Source organism: Malania oleifera, chromosome 3 (genome assembly GCF_029873635.1).
Source record: "Malania oleifera isolate guangnan ecotype guangnan chromosome 3, ASM2987363v1, whole genome shotgun sequence".
In the NCBI taxonomy this organism is placed as follows: domain Eukaryota; kingdom Viridiplantae; phylum Streptophyta; class Magnoliopsida; order Santalales; family Ximeniaceae; genus Malania; species Malania oleifera.
Window position 1 is genome coordinate 2,130,727 of NC_080419.1, and position 15,671 is coordinate 2,146,397.

The following is a 15,671-nucleotide window of genomic DNA, read 5'->3' on the forward strand; positions in this document are numbered from 1 at the left end:
ATTGTGCCTACCCTATACTCGGAACTGCATCGGGAGGGGTCCCCCCGAATTACCTCGGGAGTAATTCTATACTCAAACCACAAATCAACTATCCAACATCATACTTTCATCCCGGTGTGATTGCACTCACTAGCAAAAACATAACTACGGTACCGTACTTATCATAACATTTGATCTCTCAGGGTTCTTAAATCATATATGACAATTTACATAATAAAATTGTAATTATGAATTCATTTTCATATACTGTATAAAACATCAGTTGATCATTATTCTGAAAAATAACTGTCATACACTGTCACGGTATAAAACCAGCATATCATAACTCAGTATTCAGCCGTCATAACAAATCTCGGCTTATAGCCGCCATATCACATCTTGGCTTATAGCCGTCATATCATACTATATCATAACTGTATAAACATTCTGTTCATTTATGCCATTTTAAACCGTTCTCATGCCACACAATTTTTATCTGATAAATTATAAATATAAATAACAATATGGGAAACATACAAGTTACTGAAAATAAAGGTATGAGCATCTTCAGGGTTTAATTTAACTCAAACTATATATTTTACTAAAAATAGGAGATGTTCAGCCCATTCACGTTAGTTTTCCCCAAAAACATATAAAAGTCAAAACAACCATTTTCATATGTCTGGTTTGTTCAGAAAATCATATATACTGTTTCTGTACACACATACTTCAATTCAAATGATTCATATTTCAAAAATAACTGACATAACCTAATCTCCTTACCTGTTTCCCGAAGAAACTGCCTAAAACCTTCAAAACACAAAACCCTAGCCACTCGAATATGCCGAAGATCAACGGCCTACGTGTTGATAGGAGGGGGAGAGAAGATCGAGGAGCACGAGTGATCCGGGAGACTTAGAAGGGAGAGAGTGATGAGAGAGAGAGAGTGAGAGCTTCTGAAAACCCTAGGTTAGAGAGAGAGAGAGAGAGAGAGAGAGAGAGAGAATATGGAATGAAAAAAATAATATAAGAAGTTAACTTATAGACTCTGCCCCCACAGGAAACCGTCAACGGTTTGGCTACTTGCCAAACCAAAAACGCCCTTATATGCTCTTGATAGTTTGCCTTGTAGGAAAATCGTCGATGGTTTTTCTGAGTCTCTCCTAACAAATGACAGTTTGGTCTTAGTCAAACCCTCTTTCCTTCATTTTCTTTTCTTCTCTTTTTTTTTTATTTATTTCTTTCATTTTCTTGGTTCGGGTTACTACATACTACCTATTCTTCAATTTCTCTTTTAATTTACATGTTAAATTCAAGATATCTAAATCTATTAGTGTTATTAATCGTTTGATTATCATATTTTATCAAACAATTTATAATTATTCATGTTCGTGATCCATTAATGTTGGAGAGAATATGTAACACTCCGACCCCGAGGGGCCTGGGATATTAACTTTTTACTACTGATTTACAGCGGAAGCAAATAAACTCAATTATTATTAAACTAGAGCGCTAATTATCCATATTACAATCATTTATTTCAAAAGAAGAATAATTACATAAGCATAAATATCCGGCATCATACTAATATTTCTAAATAATCTTTATTTTTCTATCCCCACCCGTATGCTTGCTAAGCCTGATTTCCAACATGTTCTTCAGAGTTATCTGAAATAAAAATATAATTGGAGTGAGACGACGCTCAGTAAGTAAATAAGATTATTATTAGTGTGTGGCCAAAATGAGCTTTTAAAGAATTTCGTAAAATAATATTTAATGCTATAACTTCAAGACTGCTTTTAGAATAAATATAGATTTAAAAATTTCTGCATAAAACTTTTGTCATCAATTTCAACAGTAAATTTTTACAATCATATACTATAACTGCTAAATTAAACTTTTAACTTTAAAACTGTAAAAATATTTAATGATAAACATATATATACTTTTCCTTATACGTTTTCCTTAGATCGTCATTTAAGCACCAAAATGATCCTTTTCACGTAAACTTACACTTTTCCTTCAAATCATCAGTAACTTTGTACACGTAATTAAATATGTATAAACATATATTATAAAAACCACTCTTAGGCTTGTTTGCCGTAAGTCATGTTTACCCCTATGACTGGGTTGTGCGGTCCGAAGACTGGACTTAGCTGGCTGGCCGACCAAACTAAATCAACGTACGTAAACTTTAAGTGAGATTTTCCTTATTAAGTCCTGATCCGGAACCAGGTGTGCACTCAGGAGAAATCCACTAACATAAATAACCACTCTGTAAATAGCGTGGGTGCACTCTGATCCGTATAAACTTTAAACTGCGGTATCGAGCATCTGTAACTTTGAACTTTCGTTGCCATAAGGGGTTTTAAAATCATCTTATTATAATTTATGCAATTTAAAATAATATCGTGAAAATCTCATCTTTACTCATATTTTCATAAAAAATGTAACGTAGAAATAAACTCATGCCACACAATTTTTATGTTAAAAATATATATAATTTTATTTTTGAATAGAAATAAATGCTGAAAATTTACCCGAGGGGATTTGAACATTTCTTAACCCAAAAATAGATGCAAGTATATTAAAAATAGAATTGGTATAATTAAATACGCGTAAAAATAAACTTATGGAAATTTTGTGGAACTAATTAACATAATTGAAATTTACTTATAAAATAAACTCGGGTATGAATTTTAAATAAAAAAAAACTAACATAATCAAAATTTACTTACCTTCTTCTTTTACCGTGTGTTACGAACACAATAACTATCTTTAAGAAATGAGATCGGAAAGAGTGGGTGAGTGAGAACTTACTCAAAATTCTCTCTCCACCACAAATTCTTTCACTCACTAATCCTTCTCTTCTTTAGAAAATTGTTGTGAAAAATGAAGGTTGAGAGCTCCCTATTTATAAGAAAATTTTGGGGAAGAAATGGAATTTATGAAAGTGTGGGGAGATGGGTAAAATTATAATTTTTTTTTTTTTAAATTAAAGAATGGGCAAGGGATGGGCAAAGTATGGGTTGAGTATGGGATGGGGATGGAGGCCATGTGGGAGTGCTTGCCACCATTCCCACTAAATAATTTTTTAATTAATTACTTACCTAATTAATTAATCAATTACTTAATTTATTATTTTATTATTTTATTATTTTTTTTTTTCTAATCATTATTATCATTATTATTATCATTGTTATTAATTTTAAACTACTTTTAGTATTTATTTATTTTATTATTTATTTTTGAATAAGAATTAAATTTAAATTTTGAAAACTCATGTGGGCCCCACACAACTTCGAGACCCGAATGGATCCTACGTAACTCGAATAACTCTTATATGATTTTATGCATCCTACATAGCTTTGAGACTTGTGTAAACCTCCATACGGCTTCGGGACTCATGTGGGCCCCACACAGTCTTGTGGGCCCCGCATAGGATACCTATATTATTATTATTTTATTATATATTTCTTCAAATTATATTAATTAAAACATTATTTTATGTACTTATTTACGTATATAAACAGTGTCTTGTGGGCCCCACATATGATACCTATATTATTATCATCTTATTATGTATTTCTACAAATTATGTCTGTTAAAACACTATGTTATGTATATATACTTATTTACGTGTACAAACAGTGTTTATCCTGTTTATCCTATGAAATTTCATTTTGACCAGGCCGACCTCCAGGAAACGACTGAGCCGCAATGGTCTCTGAGCACTCACTAAGATAAGGTCTTTCTTAGGCATCAAACATGGAATCAAGGATCCTACAGAAAAACACTTCTATATTGATATTAACTTAATGACTATTTTTATTATTTTATGATTATTGTACTTTAATCATATATTTATATTTTTGGGTCATCACAAAATAGATCCATTTTAGTTACAAAAATTAAAAATCGATATATAAAATTAATAAGTTGTATAAAATTTTAAAAAAATTATCACACATGTTAGGTGCCATCACACACATAACTCATTTGACATTTGGAATCGAAGTCAAAGTTGACTTAGAAACTCTTAAACATAATAAGATTGTATCATATTGGAAGTCAAGCAATTTAATATGCACTCAAATTGGATTCAATTGACAGTTTCATCAAAATTGCGTGTGAAATAAGGAGTCAAAATTAATCTTGTATTTTGATTTGGCCCAACCCAACTCAACCCTTTTCATTAGTATTGGATAAGGTCGAATATTTTATTTATTTCAGAACTTTTAGGCCATTAGGCTACTTTCTTAAAAAAAAAAAGATTAATTTGGAAGAAATATTTATAAGGAGGAATATTTTGCTTACCTATTAAGAAACTTTAAAAAAGACTTGTGAAAAAACTTCCCTTCTTTAGAAAAATGATAGTGAAAGAGTAATTATCGAATGATTTTTTTTTTTTCATATACAATGAGAATACTTCGTGATATTTACAATGTATTTTTATTGATTACCTCATTATTTTTATAAGTAAAAAAAGAAAAAAATTAAATAATAATTATTTGAGATCATCTTTACTGTAAGCAAATCTTATACTGTTATATTTCAACTTTTACATTATACAAAATCATAATTATAGATCCGATATATTAAGACTTAATATATAGATTCTGAGTAATAATTAGATCACAATACTAACATATTTCAGTGGATATGATTTAGATGATGCGGTAGCACTATCTCATTCAATGGATATAAACGAATATCAGTGTTTAGTAAAAATAATACAATATTAGCATTAACATTATTGTCCTAAATAAGTAAGGGATTTTTCACATATAAAAATATTCTTGTGTTGGTGGGGTTTGTTTTTTAGATAATACTAATTCAGCCCAATGAAATTGATACACAAAATATCTTACCATTTATGTTTTGATTGTATACGAGTTAATTTTTTCATAATAATAAATTCTATATACCTTACTTGGTGTTTTGCAAAATATTTTTGGTTGTCCTCTAGTAATAGCGTCTAGAATTTCATTAATGATGGTAATAAAAAGCTTATAACATTCTTTGAACATGCATAATACCAATCCGAAGTATTTTGTTCCACATGATATTTTAATGACTAGCCAAAACTAGCATGCTTCTGCGAATATTTAGAATTTGCAGGCTAATTTTGACAAAGTAAAATAAATAAATAAATATGCTATAGGTTATATATAATATTATATTACATATATATATATATATATATTTATATTTTTATGTTTTAATTATATTTTTATCTTCAATTACAAAATACAAACTTGTGCAAAATTATTTTTTAGATTGTTGCTCAATTTAGCTTAATTTTCAAATGTATATATTAATTTTCAACATAACAATCTTATTATTTTTAAGAAATTAAGTTATATTTAGTTTACAAAACGCATATTCTCAAGAATAAATTATTTTTAATAGGTTCATTACAATTATTTATATAAAAAATTAGGTTGTTAATATAAAATAAATAATAAAATAAAATATTTTATGAGTCTATAATTAGGAATAGTAAAAAATAATTATTCCTAAATTTCATCATAAAGATGTCTATTCATTTTTTTATTAAATGTTAAAGAAAATACTTAATCATATATATGGAATAGTTATTCCTTTAATTTTTAAAATATAAATTATATTCTATCATATTTCAAAAAAGGGAGAGGTTATGATTTTAAAATAATAAATTTAAAAGAAATACTTTTAAAAATAAAGGGGGAAACTATTAATATTAGAAACTTTGGGAAAAGTTTTTGCAATTTCCCTATAATATTATATTTCATATATATATATGCGTGTGGCGTGTGCCTCTGCGTAGTATCATCTACTTTCAAGTTTCAACACTGCCAAAATATTTTCGTTCTCAGAGATTTCAATCGGAGACAGATAGAAAATCCCTGATCTGTGATTTGTTCCGGTTCATCATTTGTCGCATATAAACCTTAATTCTTCAATAGTAACCCCAATTTTCCTATTCTGAAGCCCTAGGTTTCGTCTAGAAGAGGATCAGATTTCGTTCCTTCGTTCGTGGTGATGATCGTCAGTCAAGAGATGGTGGTAGCTGAGACCGAAATCATCTGTCCCCAGAGCATCGCCGTCTTGGACGTTCCTTATCTCTGCGCCGCCAAGGGAAACAATCTTCAGATCGAAGACATATTAGAAAAACCGGAGTCGGTCGCAGTTGAAACGTCGTGTTTCGAATCGGTAAGGTCTTTGTGCATATGGGTTTTTATTTAGTTTACTTGTTTAGCTTTGTGATGATTTAAGTTTTGCATAGAAGCTTTCTTAATTTGTTTTGTTATTTTTTTGGGGGAATTGATGAGTTTTCTACTGGAATTTGTCTTCTATGGTTTTTTCTTTCTTTGAGACTGTATTTTGAATATTGTGTTTATTTTATATCCTTTTCATTTATGACAACTTTGATTGTCCATACGAATCACACCTATTATCCGTGCTTTTTTCTGTAAAAGAAATTATCTTGATTTCAATTTTGTGTTATTTTCTTTATTTCTGCTCTATTGTCTTTGCTGAGAAGAAATGTAAATCACGGAACAAGATTACAGCTGTTGTTGTTGTTGTTTTTTTTTTTTTTCGGTTGGTTTCCACATTTGTTGAACTATTAGAATTTATTGATTTGATTTATACGATTCTTATGAATTTCATGGCATATGTTTTTTTTTTTTTTAAATAATAACTTTGAATGTTTTTATACTTGTGACCTATGTGGTCACGCTGTAATTTGCAAACCTTTCTGGGGATACTATTTATCATGTTTGGAGAGCAAGAAATTCTCTCCTATATGATCAAGAGCCTTTTGTTGTTGATGATATGGTTTGGAACATCCTCTTTGGCTCTTTGCTGTCAAGAGTAGGTTTTTGAAGGCTTTTGACAGGTTTGATTTTGCATCTTGATCTGTCTTGTTTCCATTTCGTGCTTTGATAAGCCTCTTTTTGCTGCCTTGTACACTTTCCTCATTTGCTTAATATATTATTTTCTTACTATAAAAAAAATTGAATGTTTATAGGTGTGATCTTTGTTGTTTTCCTGTGGAAGATCCTTGAATTTTGGTTTCAATTTTATGCGATTTTATTTCTTTGTGCTTTTTTTTTTGGTCTTTGCTGAAAAAGAATGTTGGTCATAGAACATGATTGAAGCTTTTAGTTTCATTTTTTGCTGTGTTTTCATGTTTGTTGAACTATTAGGATTTATCGATTTATAAGATTCTTACTGGTAGGTGGTGACTGCCTTTTATGACATGATGAAACATGCAGTGTGTGCATGTGTGTGTGTGTGAGAGTGTGTGTGTGTGTGTGTGTGTGTCTGTGAGAGTGAGAGAGAGAGAGGAGGATGGGTGTTTAATTGCCTTATTGTGATTAAACATGTTGAAGCTAGATTATGGTTTATAAATAAGGGATTTGCGACCACAATAACAATGACAACAACAACCAGGTATTAAATACAACTAGGTGGGGCTGGCTATATAAATCTTTTTTAGATTTATTTGCATTCACATATTTTGAGATTCAAAAATTTAATTTATTCTCTGGGGAGAATGCCAAAGTCGCACAATGAATGGCGTGCAGGTTTTGTGTCTCAATTTATGATAAGAAAAACAAGGAATTCATCAATAGAAATGGTTAAAATACCTAAATATGATGAGAAAATTATGAAGGCTCTGTCTCTGCTGTGATTAATAATGAAATGATTGTGTTTCCTGATTTATGGTAAATTGAATAAATCTATCGTTTATCCTGATGCTTTTAATATTTCTCTTTAACTTTAATTTCAATTACATCTTGTTTGTGTACTTCCCTTTGTTGAGGTGGTGGTTGCTGCAGATGATCTTACCATCGGTAATATTATTTTTTTATCAGGTTGTGAGTTGCACAGATATCAGAAAAGATACTGTTTTTGAGTTCAAGACAATTGAGTTTGTCCCGAAAATTCGCTCTGGTAGCTATGCTGACATTGGATCCCGACCATCTATGGATGATGAACACATTCGGATTGATGATCTTTCTGCCCAACTGGGAACCCACTTTAGATGTCCTTGGCCCAGTGCCTTCTATGGGGTGTTTGATGGTCATGGGGGTCCTGAAGCAGCAGCTTACATTAGAAGAAATGCAATGAAATTATTCTTTGAAGATGCTGTTCTTCCTCAGAGTTTTGATATCAATGATCTTTTCTTGCAAGAGTTGGGAAATTCTCATCGCAAAGCATTTCTACAGGCTGACCTTGCCTTGGCCGATGAATGCACTGTTAGTAGTTCATGTGGAACAACAGCACTGACTGCCCTAGTTCTCGGAAGGTATGCCAAGATTCATTGCATTAGCTGTATTTTGTTTTAGAACTTTCAGAGTTAGCGTTTGCCTCTGTTTATTGTTTATTTTATATTATTTCCGCTTTGTCTGTTAGCCTGAAGAGAGAAGAAAAGAAACATAGTGCCTTCCTCACCTGTTTGATCAAATAACTAGAGAGAAATGAAGAAAAAAGAGACTAATTCTCTCCTTTGTTGTTTGGATGACTGTCGAGAGAGGAAGGGAAAGGATTTGATATTATCTCACAAAATTCCCCTCTCATTTTATTTATTTTTCTTATTTTTAGTTTTATGTTGGATGGGGTGTTCATTATATGTAAAAAATTATTATAAAGGTAACCCATTTTCCGTCCAAACTTCCTATTTTCAAAGAGATTCAAAAAGGGTGTAATGGGGGTTTTTAATCTCCCTCTATTTCTTTTCATTTTTCTCTCCCTCTCTTTATCTTGCAACGTCAGCATGTAGAGGGAGGGAGAGAGTTCAATTAGTTATCCCTTTTTCTCCAAATCAATAATTCCAGGATTTAGTGGTTTTAAGATGTTTACATTAACTATGTCAGAAACCAGGATTTAGGCCACTAGATATTCCTTACGTTTATCTGCTTCATATCATATTCCTTATGCTCATCTCTTTTGTGTCTTTGTAGTCTCCTACTGGTTGCCAACGTAGGTGATTGCCGAGCAGTTCTCTGTAGGAAAGGACAGGCACTCGAGATGTCGCAAGACCACAGACCTTCTTACCCACCAGAGTGCAAGCGAGTTGAGGAATTAGGCGCTCATATCGATGATGGCTATCTCAATGGTTGCCTCGCTGTGACCCGATCCCTTGGAGACTGGGAGATGAAATTTCCTCGGGGGTCTGCATCGCCCCTCATTGCAGATCCAGAACTCCGACAGGTTGTTCTGACAGAGGACGATGAGTTTCTGATAATTGGTTGTGATGGGATATGGGATGTGATGTCCAATCAGCATGCAGTGAGCCTAGTTCGGCGCGGGCTGAGGCTGCATGGCGACCCCCACCAATCTGCTAGGGAGCTTGTCATGGAAGCCCTACGCCTCAATACATCAGACAACCTCACCGCAATAGTTATCTGCCTTTCTTCCCCTGATCATGGTGAGCGAGTTTCTTCCCAGCGGCGGCCAAGGTTGAGGTGCTGCAGTCTCTCAGATGAGGCCCGAAACAAGCTCAAAAGATTTCTCGAGGGTAACTGACTTTTTCCCCCTTCCATCCAAACAAAAAGGGGGGAGGAAATAGGGTAAAGATTAAACTGAGGATAATCTTGAGTGTATATAGCAATTGGCATCATTCCGTTTGGGAAAATTTAGTTTGGCAACCTGTTTTTGTGGCTGCTTCAGATGGATAAGAGGGTAGGGGTGGGTAGATTAGGAAAAAGTTTATAGGGTGGGGATGGGGTGGTGTAGAAGATGGGAGCCTTTGGTTTTTTGGGTGTACTGCGAATGTGATAAGTGGTAGGCTTTGTGTGTACCACACACCTATTAATTTAAAGGTGAAATGAGATTTATTGTTGTTGTTGTGTCACCAAAATGTGTCAATCGCCCATTGGGTATTTTGTTTTCTTGTGTGATTGGAGAGTTTAAACTTTGGATTTGTATATATGTACATAAACCAAATATAAAACTATGCTGTACTTTTATTTAAATTCATGCAAACACATGTTCAAAACTCAAGTTATGTTTTTAAACACAAATTTTTCATGTATTTGGGAGCTTGGAATATGATCTTGAACGTTGATGTTTGAATTTTAATATAGTTCAACTTTTATACCAACACAAATTTAAATTTTCAAACCTAATGCCTATGAATTTATGATGTCATGCCTACATTAGAGATGACATATTTTCTCTTTTTTTTCTTTGGTAACTCGAGCTGGTGTCTGTGAATGAACCTGGTCACATCTGAAGCGGCTGGAGTGATAGTGTAGAAAGCGCTATTTGGGGAGGAAGAAGGATGGCTCCATTTTCTGGGATTTGTATGTAATCTGTCAATTTAAAGCTTTGTATTCTGTGGTTCTCATTGGCATCTCGTGAACAACAACAAAAAAAAAAAGGCATTCTTGCAATTATAGATCTTGTTTATTTATTTATTCATTTGGGTAAAGGAAGTGCACAAAGCTCAATGAATTTATTTATGTACCAATTCAGATCTTTGTAATAATAATAATAACAATAATGCCCTTTTGAAAGGTATAATAATAGAAAGGTGTTCAAAAGGTAAACTCAAGGTTCTACTAATTAAATGATCGTATTTAAGTCTTTGTTATATTTTTTAATTTTAATTAATATCTTTGTGTTTAAGTGAAGAAAGATATAGGGAAGAGCTTATTATTCCGATAAAGTAGTCAAATGATCAAAGGGGTTTCGGACAATAATAATGGTTAATAAATGATGGACCTGTTCTTTCTCACCAAGGATTCAATTGAGCGAGTACAAATGGATACACCAATAAATTATTCTTTATTTAATTTTCTCATTCAATAATTAAATATACACCCCAATAGGTCAAAACTTGGCATTTTACCTTTGATAAAAAAATCAACGGCCTTGATTACATCTCATAGCGAAGACTTATTTTCTCATTTGAGAATATCACATTATCACAACTACACAATTGTATTCTTGATCCTTAAATTATCATTGAACTCACGGTTTAATCCTGAAAAATTAAATTTATTGTGCTAGAAGATTTAAATCATACATGATTCATCACAATAATTTAACCTATTTTTAACCAATAATAATAACAATAATAATTTGAAATTAATTTTTTATATAAAAAATGGATATAATAAAGCCACCTCTTTGGACCATACTCCAATTCCCTTCTTCATTGAGAGGCGCTGTGTCCCATAGACCAACGGAGGAAAGCAAGGGAGAACAGCAGAGAAGAGAAAAGCACCAAATCAAACAAGGGTTTTGCTCTGCTTGTTCGCCATGGCGATGGCAAGCTTTGCCAGACGAAAGGCTACAGCCCTCTTCTCCAAGAACCTCTATGGTTCTTCTGATGCTCTCAGATTCTCTTTCTCGCTGACTAGGGGTTTCGCCTCCTCGGGATCCGAGGAGAACGACGTCGTCGTGATCGGAGGCGGTCCCGGCGGCTATGTCGCCGCCATCAAGGCTGCTCAGCTCGGCCTCAAGACCACTTGCGTCGAGAAGCGCGGCACTCTTGGCGGCACGTGCCTCAACGTCGGCTGCATCCCTTCTAAGGTACCATTAGGGTGTCTGATTCGCCTTTGGTTTTTCAAATATCCTTTTCGATCTACTCGACATTCTAGTAATTGAATTATTAGGGAAGGTTGTATTTTTTGTGGTGTTTGTTTTGCAAAGGTCTGGTTGGATCTGAAGTTAATCGCTTGCCTCTCATTGAAGATGTTTGTTTCGTTGTGTATATATTACAATGGTGAATAGATTTTGGAGTTCATATTATTGAATTTGTGGGTTGTTTATGCTGATTTTATTCTTCTTACCATTTTTTGGTTTTGGTTGGTACTAATTTTGTATTGATGAAGGAAATGAAGAATCATCTTGTGTGCTAAATTGATTTCATTCTCATATAAGCTGCCACTTTATTTTGTTTTGGTGTACTCCATTTATTATGTAATTTGAGAATGAAATCAATATGGTACACAACCAAACAAAGACTTGCACAAGATGAACATCCTCATTTCCTTCATCTTTCAAGGTCAATGGTAGATGAATAAGGGTAGAATCATTGCCAAAATTAGATTCCATTGAATGATCCTGACACTTCATTCAGCTGGAGAGAAGTGGAGAAACGAAACTTAAACGAGAGAAAGAAGAGAGAAAAGAAATTAGCTTCTCTCCATTCCAGTTGGTTCTCTGGGAGAGAATGGAGAGAAATCTTGGGAGAGGAAGCAAAAGTCAATTATTGATTACAAATCACAAGAATACTCCCAACAGGACTACTTTTTAAAATCATTGGAGGGTGTTTTATCTTTTTGTATAATTTTTTGACTTTATTCTCTTAGGGGGCCTCCTTTTCTTTCTTCCACTTTCTTCTCCTCACTATGTTTCAACCAAATGAGAAAAATGGAGAAAATTCCATTTCTTTTTTCTCCTCTTTTTTATACATTTCCTGAACGAAACTAGATGGTTGTTTATTTATGTTGCTTCTTGGAAACAGTAGTGCTTCCTCGTTGATAAAGTTACCCTTCTGTGGCTGCATATTAGGCACTGAAAATTTTTTAAGAAGATATATGTTCTTAGATTTGTAAACAAATTGCTATTAGAACTTTTTTGGACTTGTGCATTGCCGTCAACTTGTTTACCAGAAAATATCATGTTATTCAACTCTATTTGGTGCTGGAAAATGGCAGAAACTGGAAATATGACATCCAGTTTCCCTTCCAGGTATGATTTAGTGACCAGTTTGGACAATTTATATGAGAACCAACTAGCTCTAGTCAAATTATCTCTAAGCAGGAGTTTGTGCAAAATATTGGTCCCACACGTAGTACAGTAGCAACCCAATGACCTTTCCTAGTGCTGCTAAGCTTTGTGAGTATTGATACTGCTAGCTTGTTCCTCAAGCCTGGTAACTAGTAGCAATTTGGGCATGAATGTTGATATGGTAGACAGCCCTTCTTGTAGGCCTCATTTCCTAGTGAAGCATTTCATCCTGTTCTACTAAATGCTTTTTAAGAAGAGTGTTGTTGATTTTGTGAGGGTCTTACTGGGTTTCTGTTGCATATAATTGTTACTTTTTTTTAGTTGTTGCTCCTATAGTTGAGAAGGGATTTTAGTTGAGAGGGGATATGGATTCAATATCTATGAAATGTAAAGAATTTGCCATTTTGTTTTTACTTTAAGCCTTTTGCTGATATACTTTACTTATTGCATGCTTTTAGTAATATAAGTTTTTTGTTTAATTAATAGTGTACTTTTAAATTAGATATTTTTATAAGTAGTCGTACTTTTTTCTTTGCACTTTTGGGTATATTGTTTGTTTAATCCCAAAGCAGAAGGATATGCCTTGATTATGAGTTGAATGGGTTGATTTTTAAGTTTTGACCTATAGTTGGAATCATTTTTAAATAAATAAAAAATTCAGTTGGAAATTCAATAACACTACTTGGAATGAATAGAATTATGAGTGAATTTAACTGAATTTTTTTGCTTGGTAATGCTAATAAAAGAATATGTTTACTTGTTTTCGTATTTTATCCACTATTTAAAAGAACATTGAAAAGAGAATTTATAAATCTTGGGCAATAATGATATTTGTTTATCATTCTCATATATTTTTTCCCAATCCGACTATTTTTGCTTGGATTTGTAGCAGAATGTCTTTTTTTAAGAATTGTGATTCTAATTAACCCTTTTTTCTTTGGCATATCAAGCACCGGGTTTAACCAAAAATGAGAATTACACGGCTGGATGTGTAAATCCCTCCATTCCAAGCTGTGCTTTAATGTTCATCTAATAGATAATTAGCCGCTTGCGTATTCTTTGGGATTGCTTTAATAAATAATGCTTATGCTGTGATATTTATTGCATGCGCAATGTATGCTTAATTTTGTTCTTTAAGTTCAGGCGCTTCTTCATTCCTCCCACTTGTACCATGAAGCTAAGCATTCATTTGCCAGCCATGGAGTGAAGTTTCCTTCTGTTGAGGTTGATCTACCTGCTATGATGGCTCAAAAAGATAAAGCTGTAGCAAATCTAACACGGGGTATTGAAGGTCTCTTCAAGAAAAACAAAGTGAATTATGTAAAAGGCTACGGCAAGTTTGTCTCCCCCTCCGAAGTTTCTGTTGACACCCTTGATGGTGGGAACACTGTTGTGAAAGGCAAGAACATCATAATTGCTACTGGATCTGATGTCAAGTCTCTACCTGGCATTACCATTGATGAGAAAAAAATTGTATCATCAACTGGAGCTTTGGCTTTGACAGAAATTCCCAAGAAACTTGTCGTCATTGGCGCAGGCTATATTGGCCTGGAGATGGGTTCGGTCTGGTGTCGACTTGGCTCAGAAGTCACTGTCGTTGAATTTGCATCAGACATTGTTCCAACCATGGATGGTGAAATCCGTAAGCAATTTCAACGATCCCTTGAAAAGCAAAAAATGAAGTTCATGCTCAAAACGAAGGTTGTAGGGGTCGATACCTCTGGAGATGGTGTGAAGTTGACCCTCGAACCAGCAGCTGGTGGTGACCAGAGCACACTTGAAGCTGATGTTGTTCTTGTTTCAGCTGGTAGGAGTCCGTTCACAAACGGACTTGGGCTGGACAAGATTGGGGTTGAAACTGATAAGATTGGACGGATTCCGGTTGATAAACGATTTTCTACTAATGTGCAGGGTGTTTACGCCATCGGGGACGTGATCCCTGGACCAATGCTAGCCCACAAGGCAGAAGAGGATGGGGTTGCTTGTGTGGAGTTCATTGCAGGCAAGGAAGGTCATGTGGACTACGATAAGGTGCCTGGGGTGGTTTATACGCATCCAGAGGTGGCATCTGTTGGAAAAACAGAGGAGCAAGTGAAAGAACTCGGGGTCAGTTATCGTGTTGGGAAGTTCCCTTTCTTGGCAAACAGCAGGGCCAAGGCCATCGATGATGCTGAAGGTTTGGTTAAGATAGTGGCTGAGAAGGAAACCGATGAGATCTTGGGAGTCCATATCATGGCACCCAATGCTGGAGAACTCATTCACGAGGCAGTTTTGGCATTGCAATATGGAGCATCGAGTGAGGATATTGCACGAACCTGCCATGCTCATCCAACAATGAGCGAAGCATTGAAAGAAGCTGCTATGGCCACATATGACAAGCCCATTCACATCTAGAATTGCTGGGTATTACTGTGTTATTCATGTTCTGATTTTTGTTTTAAGAATTTTGGAATGATCCCATTTCTTGCTCATCTTTCATCCAAGCAGATCAAGCGTTTTGAATAGGAACTTGCTGTTCATTTTTTCCCCTCATTCACAATGACAGAATAACTCTGTATGCTTCTTTTCTCATCTGCGTGTTTGTAAGCAATAATACATGAGGTAGGGTTTTACCATCCAGTGTTCCACTTCCTGCCTATTTTACACCTTTTAAGATGGTGTGTTTGCTTTTTTGTAAATGATGTGTAGGGCTGCAAAGCTCAAGTCTTGGCTGGGTAAGACTCAATCAAGTCTTGGCTGGGTAAGACTCAATTTGCGTGCTCATTTGCTTAAATACTCTATTTTTTTATTCTATTTTTAAGACTTGTTCAATGAACCAGCAGTGTGAATAAAATTAAACTCTCAATTCGTTTCCGCTCTTGAACAGTTTGTTTATACTCATTTTGGGCTCAAATTAGGCCCTTGTGAAGACCCAAATAGAGGTGATGATGAAGAGGCCAGTATGGAGCTTGCTTATT

The 15,671-nt window shown here is 34.2% G+C and overlaps 2 protein-coding genes across 2 annotated transcripts; both read left to right on the plus strand.

Moving 5' to 3' along the window:
• Positions 1-5,765: 5,765 nt before the first annotated feature.
• On the plus strand, positions 5,766-9,832 carry LOC131151701 (probable protein phosphatase 2C 47). The gene is made up of 3 exons (XM_058103065.1): positions 5,766-6,174; positions 7,845-8,278; positions 8,934-9,832. The coding sequence occupies exons 1-3, from the start codon at positions 6,004-6,006 to the stop codon at positions 9,496-9,498; spliced, it is 1,170 nt and encodes a 389-aa protein (XP_057959048.1). The 5' UTR covers positions 5,766-6,003; the 3' UTR covers positions 9,499-9,832.
• Positions 9,833-11,102: 1,270 nt separating this feature from the next.
• On the plus strand, positions 11,103-15,329 carry LOC131151702 (dihydrolipoyl dehydrogenase 1, mitochondrial). Its single transcript, XM_058103067.1, has 2 exons — positions 11,103-11,511; positions 13,858-15,329. Exons 1-2 carry the CDS (start codon positions 11,239-11,241, stop codon positions 15,106-15,108), a joined length of 1,524 nt encoding a protein of 507 aa, XP_057959050.1. The 5' UTR covers positions 11,103-11,238; the 3' UTR covers positions 15,109-15,329.
• The last annotated feature ends 342 nt before the right edge of the window (positions 15,330-15,671 follow it).

What these genes read in the sequence shown, in the direction of transcription:
- LOC131151701 (XM_058103065.1), top strand. Translation starts at nt 6,004, where the DNA reads ATGATCGTCAGTCAAGAGATGGTGGTAGCTGAGACCGAAATCATCTGT. An exon ending in AAACGTCGTGTTTCGAATCG is followed by an intron (nt 6,175 to 7,844) that starts GTAAGGTCTTTG and finishes TTTTTTTATCAG; the next exon opens with GTTGTGAGTTGCACAGATAT. An exon ending in ACTGCCCTAGTTCTCGGAAG is followed by an intron (nt 8,279 to 8,933) that starts GTATGCCAAGAT and finishes GTGTCTTTGTAG; the next exon opens with TCTCCTACTGGTTGCCAACG.
- LOC131151702 (XM_058103067.1), top strand. Translation starts at nt 11,239, where the DNA reads ATGGCGATGGCAAGCTTTGCCAGACGAAAGGCTACAGCCCTCTTCTCC. An exon ending in TCGGCTGCATCCCTTCTAAG is followed by an intron (nt 11,512 to 13,857) that starts GTACCATTAGGG and finishes CTTTAAGTTCAG; the next exon opens with GCGCTTCTTCATTCCTCCCA.